This window comes from Nanorana parkeri, unplaced genomic scaffold (assembly GCF_000935625.1).
Source record: "Nanorana parkeri isolate BGI_ZX_2015 unplaced genomic scaffold, ASM93562v1 scaffold454, whole genome shotgun sequence".
NCBI lineage: Eukaryota > Metazoa > Chordata > Amphibia > Anura > Dicroglossidae > Nanorana > Nanorana parkeri.
This window is the reverse complement of record NW_017306722.1, coordinates 132,619-150,816: the sequence shown is the minus strand read 5'-3', so window position 1 is coordinate 150,816 and position 18,198 is coordinate 132,619. Positions and strand designations below refer to the sequence as shown.

The following is an 18,198-nucleotide window of genomic DNA, read 5'->3' as shown; positions in this document are numbered from 1 at the left end:
CCTACTGCCAGAGAGAAGAAGCTGATGAAGCAAATCTGTGCTTCATCAGCTTCTTTTGGGGTCTCCAGGTGACATTAGGGGTCTAGAGATCTAGAGACCCCTAATGTCTCCATAAAGAGGACCTGTCAGTGTACCTGTGCTATTATATAGGGGGATGGTATCCCCCTATGTAATAGCATTAATAATAAGTGTAAAAAAAAAATCTATATAAATAAAATTGGATGGGAAGGGGGTTTAACACCCCGGATGTCAACTGGTTAAATATCATGCCTGGGGGGGGGTCCCCCCTTAAACTGTGTTTAAAGTGGCGCATCTATATGATGTATAGAACCTGTTGCAGCAAAACTAACATTTATTATTATGAAAAAGAAAAAAACGTTTGGTTACCCCTCCCAAACTGGACTTACTATAGCCACACTAATGCAAACAACCCATCATAGCAATCCCGATTTTATTAATTATGGACAGATTTTAGCATCACTAATTTGGGTCATGTAAGAGTTTAATAACAAATCATGAGCCTAGCTTGGTAGCAGATAGATACCACCAATCATTTTATTGTTCCTGGATAATAGGCACCAAATATTTTACTATACATACTGAAAAAAAGATAAAAAGTCAGTATAAGAACTTAGAAGACTGCCCAACAATTATTCTAAAGATGCTCACAGACATTAGAAGGCAGTTTGAGATTGGGCAACAGTCTAACGCCTGTAGGGGACCTTCAGACAGTCCTGCACAACCATTTTCAAGGAAGTTAGAGATAGGCCAGGCTGAAAAATCTTGTGTGATTGCAAATGAAAAGAGACCGAGATGTTTTGTAGTCCTAACACACTTCCTGTTCCTTGTAATGCTGCTCCATAGATACAGTACAGTGACAGAAAGACAGATGTGTTACTAGCAGGTTAACCAGGTTAGTAAAGCTTTTTTATTCTTCAAAAACAAAACAAAAAACTTGAAAAACACAAAACTAATGCAGCCACCACACCTATGCTGCAATATATCATTTTTGTGGGGGTTTACTTTAAGGTTTGGCAGGCTATGTATCATTCTATTGAAAGATGATTTCACATTCTGTGTACCATGATTTATATAAAATTGAGATCTACATCTTTACATGATGTCCAGAATTATTTCATTTGCAGTGTAAATTAATCTATTAGATAGTCCACTTGCTCATACTGGATCATTACAAAACTGGTTGGTGGCCATATTTGACAGACTTTCTGTAATGCATTTTAGCAAGAGACATTAAATGCCAGCTGTGAGGAGTTCTTATCTGTGGTTTAGCTTAATCACAAAAACAAAATAATTCATTGTCGAGAAAGAAAAATCAATGTTGTTTTCTTCATTGAAATGAGCTTGGCAGCCAGGCTCTGTAGCAATTTCTAACACCTTCACCCAAGAGTGTATGATTGATGTCTCACTTAGAAGAATTCTGGCAGTAGTGCATTCACCTAAACTAATGCCAGCAACCATAGCACTTAATGACACGCCAGCACGATTCCATTCAATAGTGATTAATAGCCCAATACTTAAAACATTTTAAAAAACCATTGATTATAAAATAGGAGCATTTGGAATCATGCTAAATATGTGAACTGAATATATTGGAAATAACTAATGTTTTATAAAATGTCTGGAACAGGCTGGACCGTAGCAGAATACAGAATCTTGATATGGACATCTCACCAAGTATGAGCTGGAAACAATGATCAATCAGTGATGCCTACTGAACAACCATTATTGTAATGACTTTAATGGCTGGTACATCTGAAGAGGTCAAGATTCACAACAAAAGAATGTTTGAAATACATTATTGTAAATCATTATCGATGCATTAAAGGTGGACTTTTTATTTTTAGCCTACAATTATGCTAATTTGCAAAGGACGAATGACACTGCATTGCACCAGTCTGCTTTTCTTTCACAATGAGAATTTAACAATGCACTTCATGTTCATATAGCTGTAAAATAATTATTTTTCAACAGAAAATCTGTAGGCTAAAGATTATGTTTATGGGGGCTGCAGCAAGTGTAGACCTGCATTTGCACTACAATGAACTAATTGCAATTCTATCTAAAAGATTAAAAAACTGACCTGTGAAACTGATTTCTAATGGAATTTAACCCCTGAGCTCCTGCAAGTGCATATGATAATCTGTCCCCCCATTCCTACATCATTAGATAAATTACAGACATGAACTCCTTTGTCTGGCGACGTACACTGTACGTCGTCAGTCACGAAGGGGTTAAAGGGAGACAATACCTGCTTTATTCAATTTAATTTGTTTCCTTTGGTTTGAAAGTTTACACACTTATATACAGTTTCATTTGTGTTTATTACTTGTATACATATTTTACAAATATTTATTAAAGGATATTGAAATGATGCTGTTTTTTGGAAAACATGTTGGGCCTTCTGATAAGAAAGTCCAGAACTAATTTTATGCTTTCTGGCAAACTTGTTAACATGTTGCTGTTTCTGTGAGTAAAGTGAGAAGGGGGTGTCAAACTCAGGTCTCTTTTTCGCAGTAAAACTGTAGCCTGAAGCTAGATTTGCTAAGAGACCCACCTAATGGTTGCCAGGGGAAAACATGAAATATTCATATTCAGAATGTTATATTCACCCACTTAAAAGGGTAATACAAATGTATGTATTTCTCAGTACTGAATGTTCTGTTACACAGTTGTAAAAATATGACACAATGCATAGTCATAGTTAGTATTCATATTAAGGTGAAGTGAGAATTAATATATTTCATTTTCCTTAAGCCATGTATTATAGCTGGATATTATACTACCATCTTGTGTGCATTTTGGTTGTTGCACCATGTTTTTCTTCCCTCCCATCTATGATTTATTTCCCCCTTCTTCAAGAACTAGTGTTAGTGTCATGGCTGCCTATAGCAGGACCACATGTGCATGCTAGCTTGGAAACATTATCCTTGACCTTCAAATGCCATCTATCCATTCATCTGCTGTATCCTGTTGTCTGCTGTAACCTACTGCAAACAATAAAGCTCTTCGTGGATGAGTTCAGCTATCTGATAAGGATTGTCTGCACTGATTATATCTGCTTATACAGGCTAAGCACAGAAGTCTCAGCAAGGGATACATCGCTAATACAACAATCGGAGTCAGAATACTGAACGTGATAAAGAAGACATATTAAACAAAAACACAACATCGTTTAAGTGTCCTGTGGCTATCAGGTGGTTGTAAACCGAATGGCCTTTATTTACAGTAATTGACCAGGCTAGGAAATGGAAAAAGTCCCATCATCTTGTAATAATAGTCCTCTTTAGTGGGGCCTACTTGGTCATAATGGTGGTGAGATGGCACCACTGTTGTGAAAGAGTATAGGCCGTGGCAAAAGTTGTTGTTTTTTTAGGCTAGGGCTGGTCAAAACACAAGATTATGCCAACATGTCACTCCTAAAAATATTTCAAGATTCAATATTTCTGGCTAATGCCAGAATTGCGTGGTAATGTCAGTAAAGCAAACTTGTTAGGCATAATCTAAAACTACTTCACAGTGATAAAAAAAATATTAGATAAAGGATTCAAGTCTTCTGTAAAAAATAAAGTGAAACAGGAACCCAATGATTAACAAATATGATAATTACCACAAACAATGGAAACTTGTTGCTAAGCCATTTTTTAATGTGTTTATCTAAGCATTAAGAATGCTTCCTGCCCACATTTGTACATTATAACACTTAATGAGGGCTTGAGATTGTTAGTAACATTGTCACTGATGCAATGAAGCAAAAATAACTTCAAAAGAGCATAGAGATTTAATACAATGACATGTTCTAGGTATTTTAAACAAGTAAAGAAAATATGACAAAACTGTGACAGGCTTGGCTATTATTGGCATTTTAAAGAAATGCATACATCATTTTAGCAGCAAACATTCATTTTACTTACGCCTACTTTCATAAATTGCTCTTGATTTCTCATAAAGTTCATAGGGGTCAGGTTTTCTTGGGTCAAAGGCCTCTGTAGAATCAGGAAATGAACCTCTGTGTAAGGTTGGTGGATATGGTAGATTGGGTGGTATTGATGGTGCTGATAAACTAGTCTGGGGGCTTCCTTGATTCTCCCAACGTTCCATCATCTGCAATACAAATACATAATGCCTTTTAATTACATTAATTAAATTTTCTCATTGTTATAACTGTGTTAAAGGAGAACTATGGGGTCAGGGCTTTTCCCCATAGTTCTCCTTAAGGTAACGGGAGGACACAAACTAGCGTCCTCCCGTCACCCTAAGCTCAGTATACCGCGAGCTACAGCTCGCGGTATACTGAGACGCTGGAGCGAATCCCGACATCAATGTTGAGATCCACCCAGCTGCGTGAGTGACAGCTGGCTCTGCCTATCTAGAGGCAGAGCCAGCTGCACCCGCCCCCTCCCCCGTCCGTTCCGCCAGTCAGCGCTGGTGGATCGGAGCGGGGAGGGGGGAATCCATCCCCTCCCCTGTCACGGCAGAGAGCGGTGACAGGATCGAGAAGTGAGCGAACACCAGCATGTGTACGCTCAACTGGAACAGCTTGAATATTAAAAAAGTATTAACAATAAATACTTATTTGAATTTTTTTTATTATTAGAGTAAGGAACTTAAAGTGACATTAAACCCTCAGATTTTTTAACATAAACCAATACTGTAATGTGTGCCTTACTGTAATCCATGGTTGTTTCCCTTCTCTTTGCTGCTCTTCCTTTTAAATCTGTATCTGTTCTCATGCTCTGCAGAACTTCTGTTTTGCAGCAGACTGCCTTGTCTCTGGAATGGATACATGGTGTCTGTGTGTACGTTTGTAACTTGAGCCAGCACTACAGGAAGAGGCACTGAGCTGCAAAGGGAAGTTCTCCCCAAGCATGAGAAGACATGAGGATTTAAAAGGAAGAGCAGCAAAGAGAAGGGAAACAACCATGGATTACAGTAAGGCACACATTACAGTATTGTTTTATGTTAACAAATCTGAGGGTTTAATGTCACTTTAAACCTTTCTCTGTAAACGTGATTTACAATATAATTTAGCCGTGGACAATTGATCATCAAACTGTATGCCTACTTTTGTGCTGTTCCACCCATGAGTTTGTATAAACAAGGTATACAATCAAAACCATCAAAACCCTTCCAAAATCCAAACTGTCACATTTCGTTCACAGTTTTCAGGATTTAAAAACGTTTTCTTGAAAACTGTCATATTTCCAGCCTTTGTTTAGCTAAAACTGTCACACCTGCCATAATAAGATGCAATGTTTTTGCAAGCATTGCCTTTACTTTTCTCCACTTCAGCAAATTAAATTATGTGCATTGGTTGCATTCAAATATATACAGCATTTACACAGAACTAGAAGTTTTGCACTTTTATAAATAAATACTATACAGCAGTTTAGAATACAATCTGCGAATTTAGCAATCCCAAAAACAGGAATATCAATAAAAGAGATTACTTACAGGCTTGGAACTTTTCCACGGAGAGAAGAAACCTGAAAACAAGTAGAGCAACAACTTTAAGTACGAACAACAATCATGAACTGTTACAGATCCTGGTTTTGCAAAGAAAAAAAACTACAGTGTAAGACGAGTGTAGAAAAGAATTAATAGCAATCTTGTTTTTGAAAATACCAGTTTTTAAAGATACCGGTAAGATGCCTAGTGCAGTGCCACTTTGCAACAAATTAGAAATCATCTTTCATTCATCTTACTACATTAAAGCTTAGCTATTTCATATTTTACAATCAATTTTAGCATCTCATTGGTCTCAAGTGCATGGTTGCCATAAGTGGAAACATCATGCTGTTTATGCAGGTCAACACACATTCACCAATGCACACGTACCCAGTATATAAAGATGCCTACTATAGTGATCTGATCCTGGGAGACTTTAAGTAAGATCTGATAGATGCTACATAGTTACATAGTATTTGAGGTTGAATAAAGACATTAGTCCATCAGGTCCAACCCCTTAGGATCTCATTCTAGCAGTACCTGTACCCCTGTTGAACCAATGATCTATAAAGTGGCAAAATTATAGACTTGTCCCTGCAGTACATGACCTTCTTAATACAGGACAAGATCCTGCTAGCTTTGTTTACAGCAGCCTGGCACTGAAAGCTACCTTTCGGTTTGTTGTCTACAATGACCCCCAAATCCTTCTCCATTTCTGACTTCCCTAGCGGCATACCCATAATTGTATAACCCATTTGTTTATTTTTATGTCCATAGCGCATTACTTTGCATTTATCGACATTAAACCTCATCTGCCACATTAATGCCCACTCCCCTATTTTATCCAGGTCCTCCTGTAATGTTATAATGTCTAAGTCCGTGTCGATTACCCTCCCAATTTTGGTGTCATCCGCAAACACGGAAATATCGCTGTTAACACCCTCCCCGATGTCATTAATAAATAAGTTGAACAATATGGGACCCAGCACAGAACCCTGAGGCACACCGCTCATTACACTAGCCCAAGTTGTAGGTTTACAACAAGTACTTTGATCTGGCTTGTGCCTGACATTAGCAGGCAGCTATGGCATTGCCTGTGCCTCTGGAGAGTAATCATTTATTTGAGGAGCCATTGATCCTTATGTACCCTATGTAGAATGCAAGTGACATCACTTCCGGGTTCAGTGATCTGAGCGGAGATCAGCTGCTGGATGTGTAATCTTCCTCTGATCTAATAGAACAGATGTGCAGCGCCAGTCCCAGGCCAGCATGGAGGACAGCAGAGTCCAGAATAGCGGAGGGCCAGACCATTATAAATAGGGAAGCAGGTTGTTTACCACGACAGTAGAAGTGATTTTGTTCTAAAGATATCGGTAAACAACGCGATTTAACAGCCTTTAAACGTGGGATAATCATTGTTGGCGCTCAAGCCATGGAGCAAGTATCAGCAAAACAGCAGAATTCGTTAAATGTTCAAGAGCAGCTGTTGTTAAAGTGTTTAAAGACTGTCAGCCGAAAATCTGGGTCTGAACGCGCGAATTGTGGCCGTCAGCGACTCGTCAATGTTAGGGCAGAACGGAGAGTGGCAAGACTGGTACAAGACAACAGAAGGGCAACGGTGCAGTGTCAGATTCTTCGCATCACCTTTCAACATCATGTGGAGTCACGAGGCGGTCCAACGAAGTCATCTCATAGAGTCATCTAGTGGCCCAACGAAGTACTGATGTGGTGGCCATAATAATCTGGTCGCTCAGTGTATACGCAATTGGGCAGTTCTATTGCTGCCTGAATGCTGGTATTTAAACAGCCATCACTGTGTGGTTAAAAAAGCTACAGTTGCACGAGAGTTCACGCCCACCCGTATTCAAAAGTGACCCATCCGGCCATTTATTTACAATGGCCTGATGGGAAGTGGTTTCAGAAACTCTGCCACCATTTATTTTGACAAAAATCTTCTCCGTATAAATATATGTGCATCTAACATATTTTATGTATGTTATTTACCCCTAGAAGCCTTTATGTGCATATACAACTAAATTATCTGAAACTGCTGCTTTGTAACACATCTTGGATGTCAGCAGCCCCAGCAGACTCTTTAGTATTCCCTCTCCCAGTAGCTACATAAAAAGTTATGTAGGGAGGTGAGAGAAGGGGTGATCCTGGGTCAGCACAGAAAGAAAATAAACATTTTTTTACGCTCCTAGAAGAGGAGAGGGCTATGACGTGCAAGGAAGGAGGGGGCTATGCTAGGGAATTTACTCTCCTTAAGTAGTGCATATTTTAAAGGCACATTACAAGTAAATAAAAACATTTATGGGCAGGAAAAACGTTACAAGTATGCATTCAAAAATACTTTTTTCTATGTTTCGATCTGCAAATTTTTATGTTGGTGTCAGCCTCTTTAAAAAAAAACACAAGTTTGTAGCATAGCAACAAGAATATCACAACACAGCTAATATACTAGTTTTTTTGACAAATAACAAATTTATAGTTGTGATACACTAAGTACTTTCATTAAGCTCCCTCATTAAAATGATAAGAAATATATATAAAGCAGAACTAAGTAAGCTACAAAAGGATACATAAGTTTTATTACCACCCAGGATACATTCCCAGTGCAATTTCTACACACGACATGTTGTAATTTAATGTTATTAGAAATTACCTATTCATTTCAAATCTGAAAATGCTGCATTTTTCTATAACTGTTTAAAAAAATTTAATGCAATATGATAACCTGGAGGTGTTCTGTATATCATTGGTGTACCGAATGCCCCCAGAAATATTACTTGTGTGAATGACTCAAGGTCTGCACTAAAATACAAGTAAACTTTTAGGTATACCCTGCAGTAGAAATTGTATTTTTTGTGAGATACTCCCTAAGGGTTAACTACTTCTAAAGGGATACCAACACTGCATCTTTACTCATTAGAACACTGAAAGTGCATCAGGTGGTTATAGCGAACCTAGACCCTCCCATTTAGGGAACAGGTTGGAAAGGACATGGTGAAACAAACAGCTTTTTCTTCAGACTAGAAAAAGGTAGGAATCTGCAATAAAGTTTGTTCAAACCCTTGCAATGTACATTGATCACCCAGAGTGATTTTTTTCTCTCAAAAAAAGTGCAGTACCACTTTATCAAGAGTAACACATGTATGTACAACACTAGGCCTTGACAAGCACGTTTCCCTTTAACATTTGCGCCAGTCTCAGCCCATTAGCTTCAGTGACAGCACGCTTCCCCACTCTGCAATGGTTTCACTGCATGCTGCCCTATAGCCTCTGCTCAATGAGCACCACATGAAGGCGCTGAGACAGCTAGGGCTTTTCCAATAGGCAACCCATGCCTACCCCTTGTGTTGTAGCAGGAGGGAACCTTGGCAACCAACTGCTAACTTGTACATAATGAAAATGTGCTTCAGTAAGATCGGAGCACCCTTCCAACCCATGATCACCAATGCAAACACAGGTATACTAGGACGTACAATCCTGCAGAGGCAACTCCCTCCCACCTTACATCACCTACAAACTACAGGTGAAACTCGAATAATTAGAATATCGTGCAAAAGTAATTGCAGTAAGTGCTGCAAAAGGGGCCCAAACCAAGTACTGAGTACATATGCATGCTTGTACTTTTCAGAGGTCCGATATTGTTCTATGTACAATCCTTGTTTTATTGATTGCATGTAATAATCTACTTTTTTGAGGTTGTGGATTTGGGGTTCTTGGGGTTTTCATGAGCTGTAAGCCATAATCATCACAATTATGACAAATCACGGCTTAAATTATCTTGCTTTGCATGTAATGAGTCTATCTCATATATTAGTTTCACCTTTTAAGTTGCATTAGTGAAATAAATGAACTTTGCACGATATTCTAATTATTCGAGTTTCACCTGTATTGTTCCATATTTCGTTATCAGTTACTGCATTAGGGTTACTGAATTGGAAACATTAAAGAACTCCAGGAAAAAATTATTAACCCTTTCCCGCGCACTGCACGGGTTAACTGCAAATTTCTGTCTAGTTAAAAAAAGTTATACTCACCTGAACTGTGGAGGCGGCTTGTTCATAGACCGGTCCTTCCGGCCTCTCTCCGCCTCTGGTGCAGCGGTCTAAGGTCCTGAAAAGCATCACGTCCTATACACTATTTATAGACGTGAGGCCACTGATGGACATTTCAATGCTGCAATTTAGGAGGAGAGACGCTGGACAGAACATTGTGACAACTGGCTGACTTGGAGCTTCGGGAGGAGTATAACTTTGTTGTTTTTGCACCTAGACAAAACGAGCACTTAACCCTTGCAGTGTGGGAGTATTCCAACTGCAAGGAAAATATAAATGTTTTCTTTGAAGTGAAAATCTGACTAATCACTACGTTTTTCCTTCAGATGCTTTTAAATGGGAGGCCCTATATCTTTTTCTTCAATATTTCCCATACTGTTGGTATAAATAAACAGAGATAACGATTTTTATTTACTTTAGCCTTCATTTTATAAGGAAAATATTTTCTTGCCATAAAAATACACTTGCAAGGGCTGCAGTTGTTTCTCCCACAGCTTTTTGTTCAATACAAAGAAGTGAGACACCGAAATTGAGTTGGTTGTATGAGATTTCTGGATCAGTGGAACGATCAACCTTTGGTTTTCCCTTACTGAACTGCTGACAGGGATGAATGCAAGAAATATTGTGTGCCCTTCAAAGTCCTGATACTGGCCATTTTCCTTTTCTATGTTAAGGTGGCTGATAATTTTGATATGAAAGGCTACATCTACCTATCACATTCGTGTACTTTAGTCTTTTATGAAATGACACCTTTAAGCCACAGAACTGTTTCTGTCTTAGGAATATCCGTTGCTGCCTATTACATGTCACAGATGTTGCCTCTTATTTGTAGACAGAGAAATGGTTCAGTGTGTATGACTGACATTTCACTGTATGGTAGTTTTCTCAAAAGTATAATAATTCTGCCAAATGTAATTAACAGCAGAGGGGTGATGAAACATTTCTCATTTTACATGTGTCTGGAATGCAGAGATAATATGCTATAGCAAGGGAAATAGTAATAGTTTATTGAACGCAACAAAAACAAATGTAGACCAGTAATTACAGTATTTTTTAACACAAATGTGTGCACAGCTGTATGAAGGTTATGGTGCTTACAAAGTTCATGCAATAAAATTGCACAAACATTTATAAAGAACTAGTCCACCAAAATGCCATATCTCGGTTTAAGGTGGACCATGGTTGAATAAATACATTTGAAAAATCAACTTAGGCCCCTTCATATTGGGCAACACGGATGTGCAGATGTGGGGATCCAAGCACAAAGATTTTGATCCTGGTGTCACCAAAGTCCTGGGTGGCTTAAAGCAGAGCTTCACTGAATAATCACATAACAGTCTGTAAGACACATGTGTCAAACTCAAGGCCCAGGGGCCGAATCCGGCCCACCAGGCCATTTCCTAGACTTCTACTTTCAGATCTAGGTATTAAGTTATTACTAAAACCAGTGATAATCGAATGCAGAGGCAATTATGATAAAGATTAGATACATTTATATAGTCTTACAGATACCTTTGAGGGCAACCATAATGTTAATGCGGCCCACGATTAAATTGAGTTTGACACCCCTGCTGTAAGAGAATGCTTATATAGAATGCCTCAATACCTTTCCTGTAGAAAAAGCTGCACCAGGACCCTTTCATGGCTGGCCACAAGCCTGAAGTCCTAGGCAATGGGCCATGTGATCTTTTCATAGAAGGTCAAATAATATGACATTTTATATTTTTTGAAATCACATAACTAAGTGCTTAGTCCTTCAGACATGTGGACAACCTGAAATAGACACAACAGCTGGATTGTTTCTAGAAAATATATTTCACCCCTTCTATTATTTCTTAAAAGAATACGCAGGATTCATCCACCTGGGTAAAAATCCTGTTCCAGAAAAACAATTATTTAATGGGTCTGTATAACCAGGGGATTAGGTTACCAACATATACAAATAAATTGACATAAACAAGTTAAAATACATAATCAAACTATTCATTAATGCCATGGGTCCCTCATTAGGTCTTACCAATATCATAAATGTCACCAAATATTTAATTTCCCACCACATGACAAGTATTATACTAAAACCCAGGCACCAGCATGATCCAAATGTATATAACAATGTTAATTCAACCTAGTCAAGAACACCCAAAGTGAAATACCAACTGGTGCTGCCAAGGGTGTTCTGCTGGCAGCTGGATGTATAAAACACCTATATACGTTCTTCCATAAGTTCTTATAGGCCCTCTCTGTAGAGCCAGTTGTATTCCTCATCTGCTTAACCACACTAGTAATAGGTATTCACAATAACAGAAACAGACATGGCAGTCTTTCTATCAATAACTGCCACACTTGTCCTTCATCCATAACATGCAAAAAGAAATATTCATATAAATGAAACAAACACATATTATTAATAGTCCATATCAAGCATGCATACCAGTTTCTGATAATTGTGCTGTATAAATGGCATAGATGCACAACAGGATCTATGTATATGAAATAGAAAGTGAGCTCCATTGTTATGATGTTTACAAGCATGAAATCAAAGATGCGAAATGATAAACTGCAGTCTCACCAGTACAGCATGATATCAATTGAATAAGTGTTTCAGTTCAGTGAATCGATCAATGAATATTTCCCTTTGGGTTAAAAAGCAGCAACCTAATCATTTAAAAACCAACATATGTGGTGCACAGGGGAGTACATTTTTTACGGCACCCACACTACCCTCAGAAAAGATTACTTTATTTTAAAATCAGACGTTATAGCTAGAGGTGCACCAAAATTGACATTTTAAAACCGAAATAAAAAAATTGTATTTTTTTTCTAATTTTTTTAATATTTAACTGTTTTTATTTTTTATAAACTTTATTTTTATTAATTTTTTATTAAATATTTCTATTTTTTACATTACTTTTAGGGGCTTCGGGGAAATATTGGGGCTCTAAACAGGCCCCTGATATTTCCCTTTTAAAATAGAAAAAAAGATTGAGAACACAGAGTCCTCAATCTCTTTTTCTGAGTCCCCTGTTATCAATAAACAGAATCCTCTGTGAGTGTTCCTGTTCATTGATAACATGAGGACATTGTTTGTTTAGTATAACTACAACTATGAATGAACATGAGGTGATGTAGATCACTCCCATTCATTCATAATCGAGGCTATAGTTAACATACCCTATCCTCAATTATGTACAAACACTCAGCGATCACTGATAGCTGAGTGTTTGTACCTGGCTCTCCTCTCTGACACGCTGTCACAGGAGGCTGAGCGAGCGGTGTAGTGAGGAGAGCCCAGCCTCCTGTGACAGCGTGGCCTGTCTCCGCCCCCACACCGCTCTGCCAATCTCTGATAGGATGCTTAGCGGTGTGTCACACTTTCTCTCCTCCCCGCTAGGACACAAAGCAGCGCCCCGCGGGGAGGAAAGAAAGCAGGGATGCGCCGATGTATTGGCAGGAAAATTGCACTTTCGGCATTATGTCAAAAGTGCAATTTTCAGCCGATATGTTTCGGCGGCCGATATATCGGTTCATGCCTAGTTATAGCCTGATACATGTATGTGGAAGCTGCAGGGCTGTGTAAAGTTCGATAAACGACTTTAAACGAATATTCGACTGAAACCCTAACCCTTTAAGGTATGATGAACCCCCCCGCAAAAAAATTTTAGTTTTATAGTCACACATTACAAAACATGAATGTTTGGTCTGTGAGTGACTTTGTAGCTGCCACGCTCTCTCACTTGAGCTCCCTATCACTCTGTCACTCATGCACTCTCCTTAAGGGCCTATTCACACCCCATCCAGATCATCTCCAGACCCAAAATGCATCCTAATGTATCCCTGTGCTATTTCTGGCCTCTGTTCACACCAACACAGTCCGTACCAGACCAGAAAAATACTGCATGTCTCATTTTGCCTGGTCCGGAATGCATTGCAGCTTCGGGCAGGTTTACACCATTTTCCGGACCAGATCTGGTCTGGAAAATGGTGTAAACCTGCCCTTAGAACAACACTGCAGAGTGCTGTCCTACCGTAATCATTGAAAGTACAAACAGTGGAACATATTTGCTAATTAACTGAGCTGTGAGAAAGCTTACCTGGCAATTGCCTCATTCCTTCCTTTAGGCTGGGTTCACACCATTTCCCGGACCAGATCTGGAATGCAGTGCATTGCGTTTTTTCCGCGATTTTGCTGCGTTCCGGAGCTGGGTTTTTGTTGCTTTTTCTTTAGCTTAAAATGGGCCGTCAGGTGCATTCCAGTGCGTTCCATGCATTTTTGACGCGTTTCTATGCATTCCAGTCCAGACAAAATGAGACATGCAGTATTTTTCTGGTCTGGTCTGTAACGGACTGCGCTGGCATGAACAGAGGCCAGAAATAGCATAGGGATACATTAGGATGCATTTTGTGTCCGGAAACAATCTGGTCTGGTCTGGAGATGATCTGGATGTGGTGTAAATGGGCCCGTAAGTTCACACCTTTTTCCAGACCAGATCTGGTCCGAAAAATGGTGTGAACCTGCCCGCATTTCCAGTGCATTCTAGACCAGACAAAATGAGACCTGCAGTATTTTTCATTAGGATGCATTTTGGGTCCGGAAACAGTCTTGTCTGGAAATGATCTGGATTTGCTGTGAATGGGCCAGTGCATGATTAAAGAAAAGCCAAGACACAGGAAAATGCAGACTTTTTGCTCAATAAGTTTGAATGAACATGGATGGAACACAGTTGGAGGAGTGGTGTTATATTAAAATGAGTATAGGCCAATTAAGAAAGCAGGACTTACTGCACCTAAAAGAATGTAATCCTAAAATCACACCAAGCAGGGGCATAACAGATCATGGGACCCCATAGTACAATTTTTATGGGGGGGTCCCCAGCAACCTCCCTACTGTCATTGATACTAGCATAAGGTATGTCTAAATCAAAGATGTGGCTGAAGAGCTGTCAGCATAGTCAGTACATTTCTAGGGTCCAGTGCTGTGGACATAAGTTGTCAAGGAAGAGAGTGCATAAGTGCATGGAGTTAACTTTTAACAATCATTTTCCAGCTAACCACTCTGTCCTCAGTATCTCATTAGCTTAGCCAGTCTTTTGAGGCATCTCAGATCACAGGGTCTCAGTGTAAATTTTAAGCCCTCCTGAACCCTTCCACCTCCACAGCAAGCACGTTCTGAAACATGTGGTCTAGTAGTCAGTAAAAGAAAGAGTTGTAGTAGGTCGGTAAAGCATCTTTAGAGGCTAGTTCAAGTAATTGGCTCTATAGTCACACAGATCACTTGTGCTCAAAAGCCCTCTGCCTGTTCTAAAAATGTATACCAAGATCACTAATTGCATCTTGTACCATTGCCTCCATCTTGGGAAGGCTATACCATGTCTGTGTAGACTCTTAAAGATACACAAGGTAAGTGCCCTTCTAAGACCAATTGCCAGTAGCATAAACTCTGCCACATATGTAATTGCTAAGTATCTGCCTATTAAACCCCCCTTAGTTGGCAACACTGTACACCATATTCAGAACTCCAAAGAATTTGTCAACAGGGTATGTGGATTGAAGTTAGAGCCAGAAGAGAAAATGGTGTCCTATGTTGTCACATCCTTTTTCATTGGTATACTAATAGTGTAGGCTATTGAAACTGCAAGGATACATCTGAAACAAGAAAAGACTCTTGGCAGTTGAACTTAACTCAAGGCAGACCAAGTATGTTCTTTGTTGGAACTGTGTTTCAACAGGGCCTATTCACAGACAGAAACATGGCTGTACAATGGGGTCAATTGTATCTCCCATTGTAGATAACCTGTACATGGAGAAACTGGAGAAGGGAGCCCTAATTACTTTTAGAGGAATAAAAAACAAAGTGTTCAGGTATGTTGAAAGAATATGGGTCGATATTGAACATCAGAAATTCTTTATACCAGGAAAAGCAGAAACACTTTGAAGAAACACAAAAACTCAGTGAACTAAACATCACATTTTTCCAACATGAGGTGTACTTGTGGCTATACTGAATCCATTATCCAATTGATTCAGTATAGCCATAGGACTCCCTCATATAGGAAAATAAAGCAGACACAAAATATTAATAGCACTATTTTTAATTCAAAATACATAAAACCAGACATTTAAAAAGGAAGTCTTATTTTCCACTATTCCTTTTACCAAAAGGAAGTTAAGTGAAATCTCCCCAATGGGGACATATGCCAAAATAAAAACCTGCCAGGGATTCTATTGCTTCCCCACTTTGTCCAAAACAAAAGAAAAGTTTTTGCTGGAGCCAGACTTCACACTACAAAATATCATAAATGTTATATCTTATTTAGAATTAAAATGTTCCTTTAAGCTCCATTTAGGTGATTGTGCCTACATAAAGTCTTTGTGAGAGGAACAAATTGGAAGAACGAGGTTTTCAGTATGAAATCAGTATGTTTTCAGGAAACGTTTCCTTAGGCACCCCCCTCCGTTCTTATAATCCCTCTGTTCAGTGTACTGTTCTAGCAGGTCACAAAGAAAGAAGCAGTAGGGTGACTAATCTGAGCAAAACTGTGATGAATTTTATTCTAACTTGTCACAGACAGCAGGGGGTTAAGCAATGTGAGACATGTATGCACACAGCAAAAAACATTAAGGCTGTGTCATCTTTTAGATGCTGTCCTTGGATGATGCCCATACTAGGGGTTGCTGACCATCTGGTAAGAATGAAAATTAAAATTAAAGAGAGGTAACAAAAAAGTCTTACAGCTAAACATTACTTAGTATGTATACATTTCACTTAAAAGGCCCGTTACCAAGGATGATGGAGAATGTTTGAGATATGAAATATTCACTATTATATGGTATTTCTCATGGATTTCAGTGGCGAATTCTCAACTTCTATACCAGGTTTTTTCACTCTCCAAGGTCAAGAGAACCCAACTGTGTGGTCTGATTTTACTTTCATTTTATACAATAAAAATGCATAAGGAGGTGTGGGACTGTTGCATGAAGTGTGAAGGGAAGGGGGATTAGAGACAAGAAAAACTTCTGAAGTCCTTTACAGAGAAAAGAAGCTTGTAAAAAAAAAAGGAGAAAATAAATAAAGGGCTCAACTGTAACAAAGGGTGGAGCCTATACTATTTTTAATCTGTGCTAGTGTACATTTCATGCATAGTGCTTAAAATGCAGTAACTACAATCTTGTGATGGCACAGGAAAGGCAAAATAAATGTGATGGTGATTAAGGTGGAAACAAAGTCTGTCAGATGCAATAACTCATTTGAGCTCAAGCCATAGCTGCAGGTTATATCGGAAATTGATCCTACTAAACATGGTAGCTGAGGGAAGGGTGCTTCTTTTGTTACAAAACAGTAGTGTCTGATGCAGACTGGGAAATCCCATTCAAAATGGGAATCCTGTTTAACATGTTCAAGGGATAAAGAAAATTGTAGTTGAACTGAGCTGAGAGCATTGCTTATCAGTGTTCAAAAGTGCACAGAAATGGAGGAAAATAGAGTACAATAGAATATTTCCTACTGCCTGTTATTTTGACACTTGCGTGGGAAACCTATGTAATCATGTTCATATAGTTTCAGTCATTGATTCCTATCTTAAGGAAAGCAAAGAAAACAGCTGCACACAGTTTAATGCTACATTATATGCAATGAGGGGAATTTATCAAAACTGGAGCAGGCAAAATCTTAAGCAGATATGCATGGCAAACAATCAGCTTCTATCTGTCTTTTTCAAATCTTAACTGAAGAAACTGAAGAGAGAAGCTGATTGGTTGCCATGCACAGCTGCTCTAGATTTTGTCTGCTCCAGTTTTGATAAATCCCCCTCAATATGCCCACAAGTACCTGACCATGTATGGTTTTAGAGTTTATTTAAACAATCATTTGCACATACATTTGTAGAGATTTTGTCTCTTTTCTGATGACATATGGTAGTGTAAAGTGCCACAGCTAACCATACAGTACTATTCTAGCAAGACCTAATTAGGTGGGAAAGGATGGGACGTACTGAATCATAATACTGAATCATCAAATCTCATTAAATATACCCTGAAGAACTGTATGCATTTAAATAGAAATCCATCATCAAAAGTTTCTCATGATTTCTCAGGAACTATATATTCATTTCTCCAGAGGGCAGTAGGATAAGAGACCTAATATGCACATTTGCATAGCATCAATCCTGACATTTGATAGAAAAGTGGTCTGGTATCATTATGCTGAGATGGCTCTGAAGTTTTCTAAGTCATTGTTCTCGTACTTTACTGTACTAAAACTTTTACCCTTTACAGGCAAACCTGAACTGGTCCATAATAAGACACAAGCACCCATGTACTTTTTTCACCTAACACTGGATCTAATAAGAAAAAACAAAGCAAGCACATAAGCTACTGTAAAGAAATGAAGAAAGATCGTGTCGTCTTTCCAGAGAGCGCACATTCATCTTCATAAATATTGGCTGACATAACATATCCAACAAATGGAAGACTTCTGTAGCAGGTGACTGCAACAACATTTACATAATTACATGTACATAGACTCATACCTATCAAGTTAAGTCTCTCAATGCCTGCTGGTTTGGTTCCATTTACCAGTACCTTTTGTCATCTGCCTTTAAACCAGTTATTTTTCCATATACAAAACACCCCCCCCCTTTCCCCCAGGAGCTTTCATCTTCAACTTCTGAAT

General features: G+C 38.8%; 1 protein-coding gene across 1 annotated transcript in view; it reads right to left on the bottom strand.

The window, feature by feature from the left end:
- Positions 1-18,198, bottom strand: part of MAGI2 (membrane associated guanylate kinase, WW and PDZ domain containing 2) — a gene marked incomplete at its 5' end in the record, with an annotated part of 203,533 nt that overhangs the window by 69,832 nt on the left and 115,503 nt on the right. Inside the window, 2 exons of the mRNA XM_018560419.1 lie at positions 3,933-4,122; positions 5,473-5,504. Of these exons, the coding sequence (XP_018415921.1) occupies positions 3,933-4,122; positions 5,473-5,504 (222 nt within the window). The remainder of the gene's footprint in view (positions 1-3,932; positions 4,123-5,472; positions 5,505-18,198) is intronic.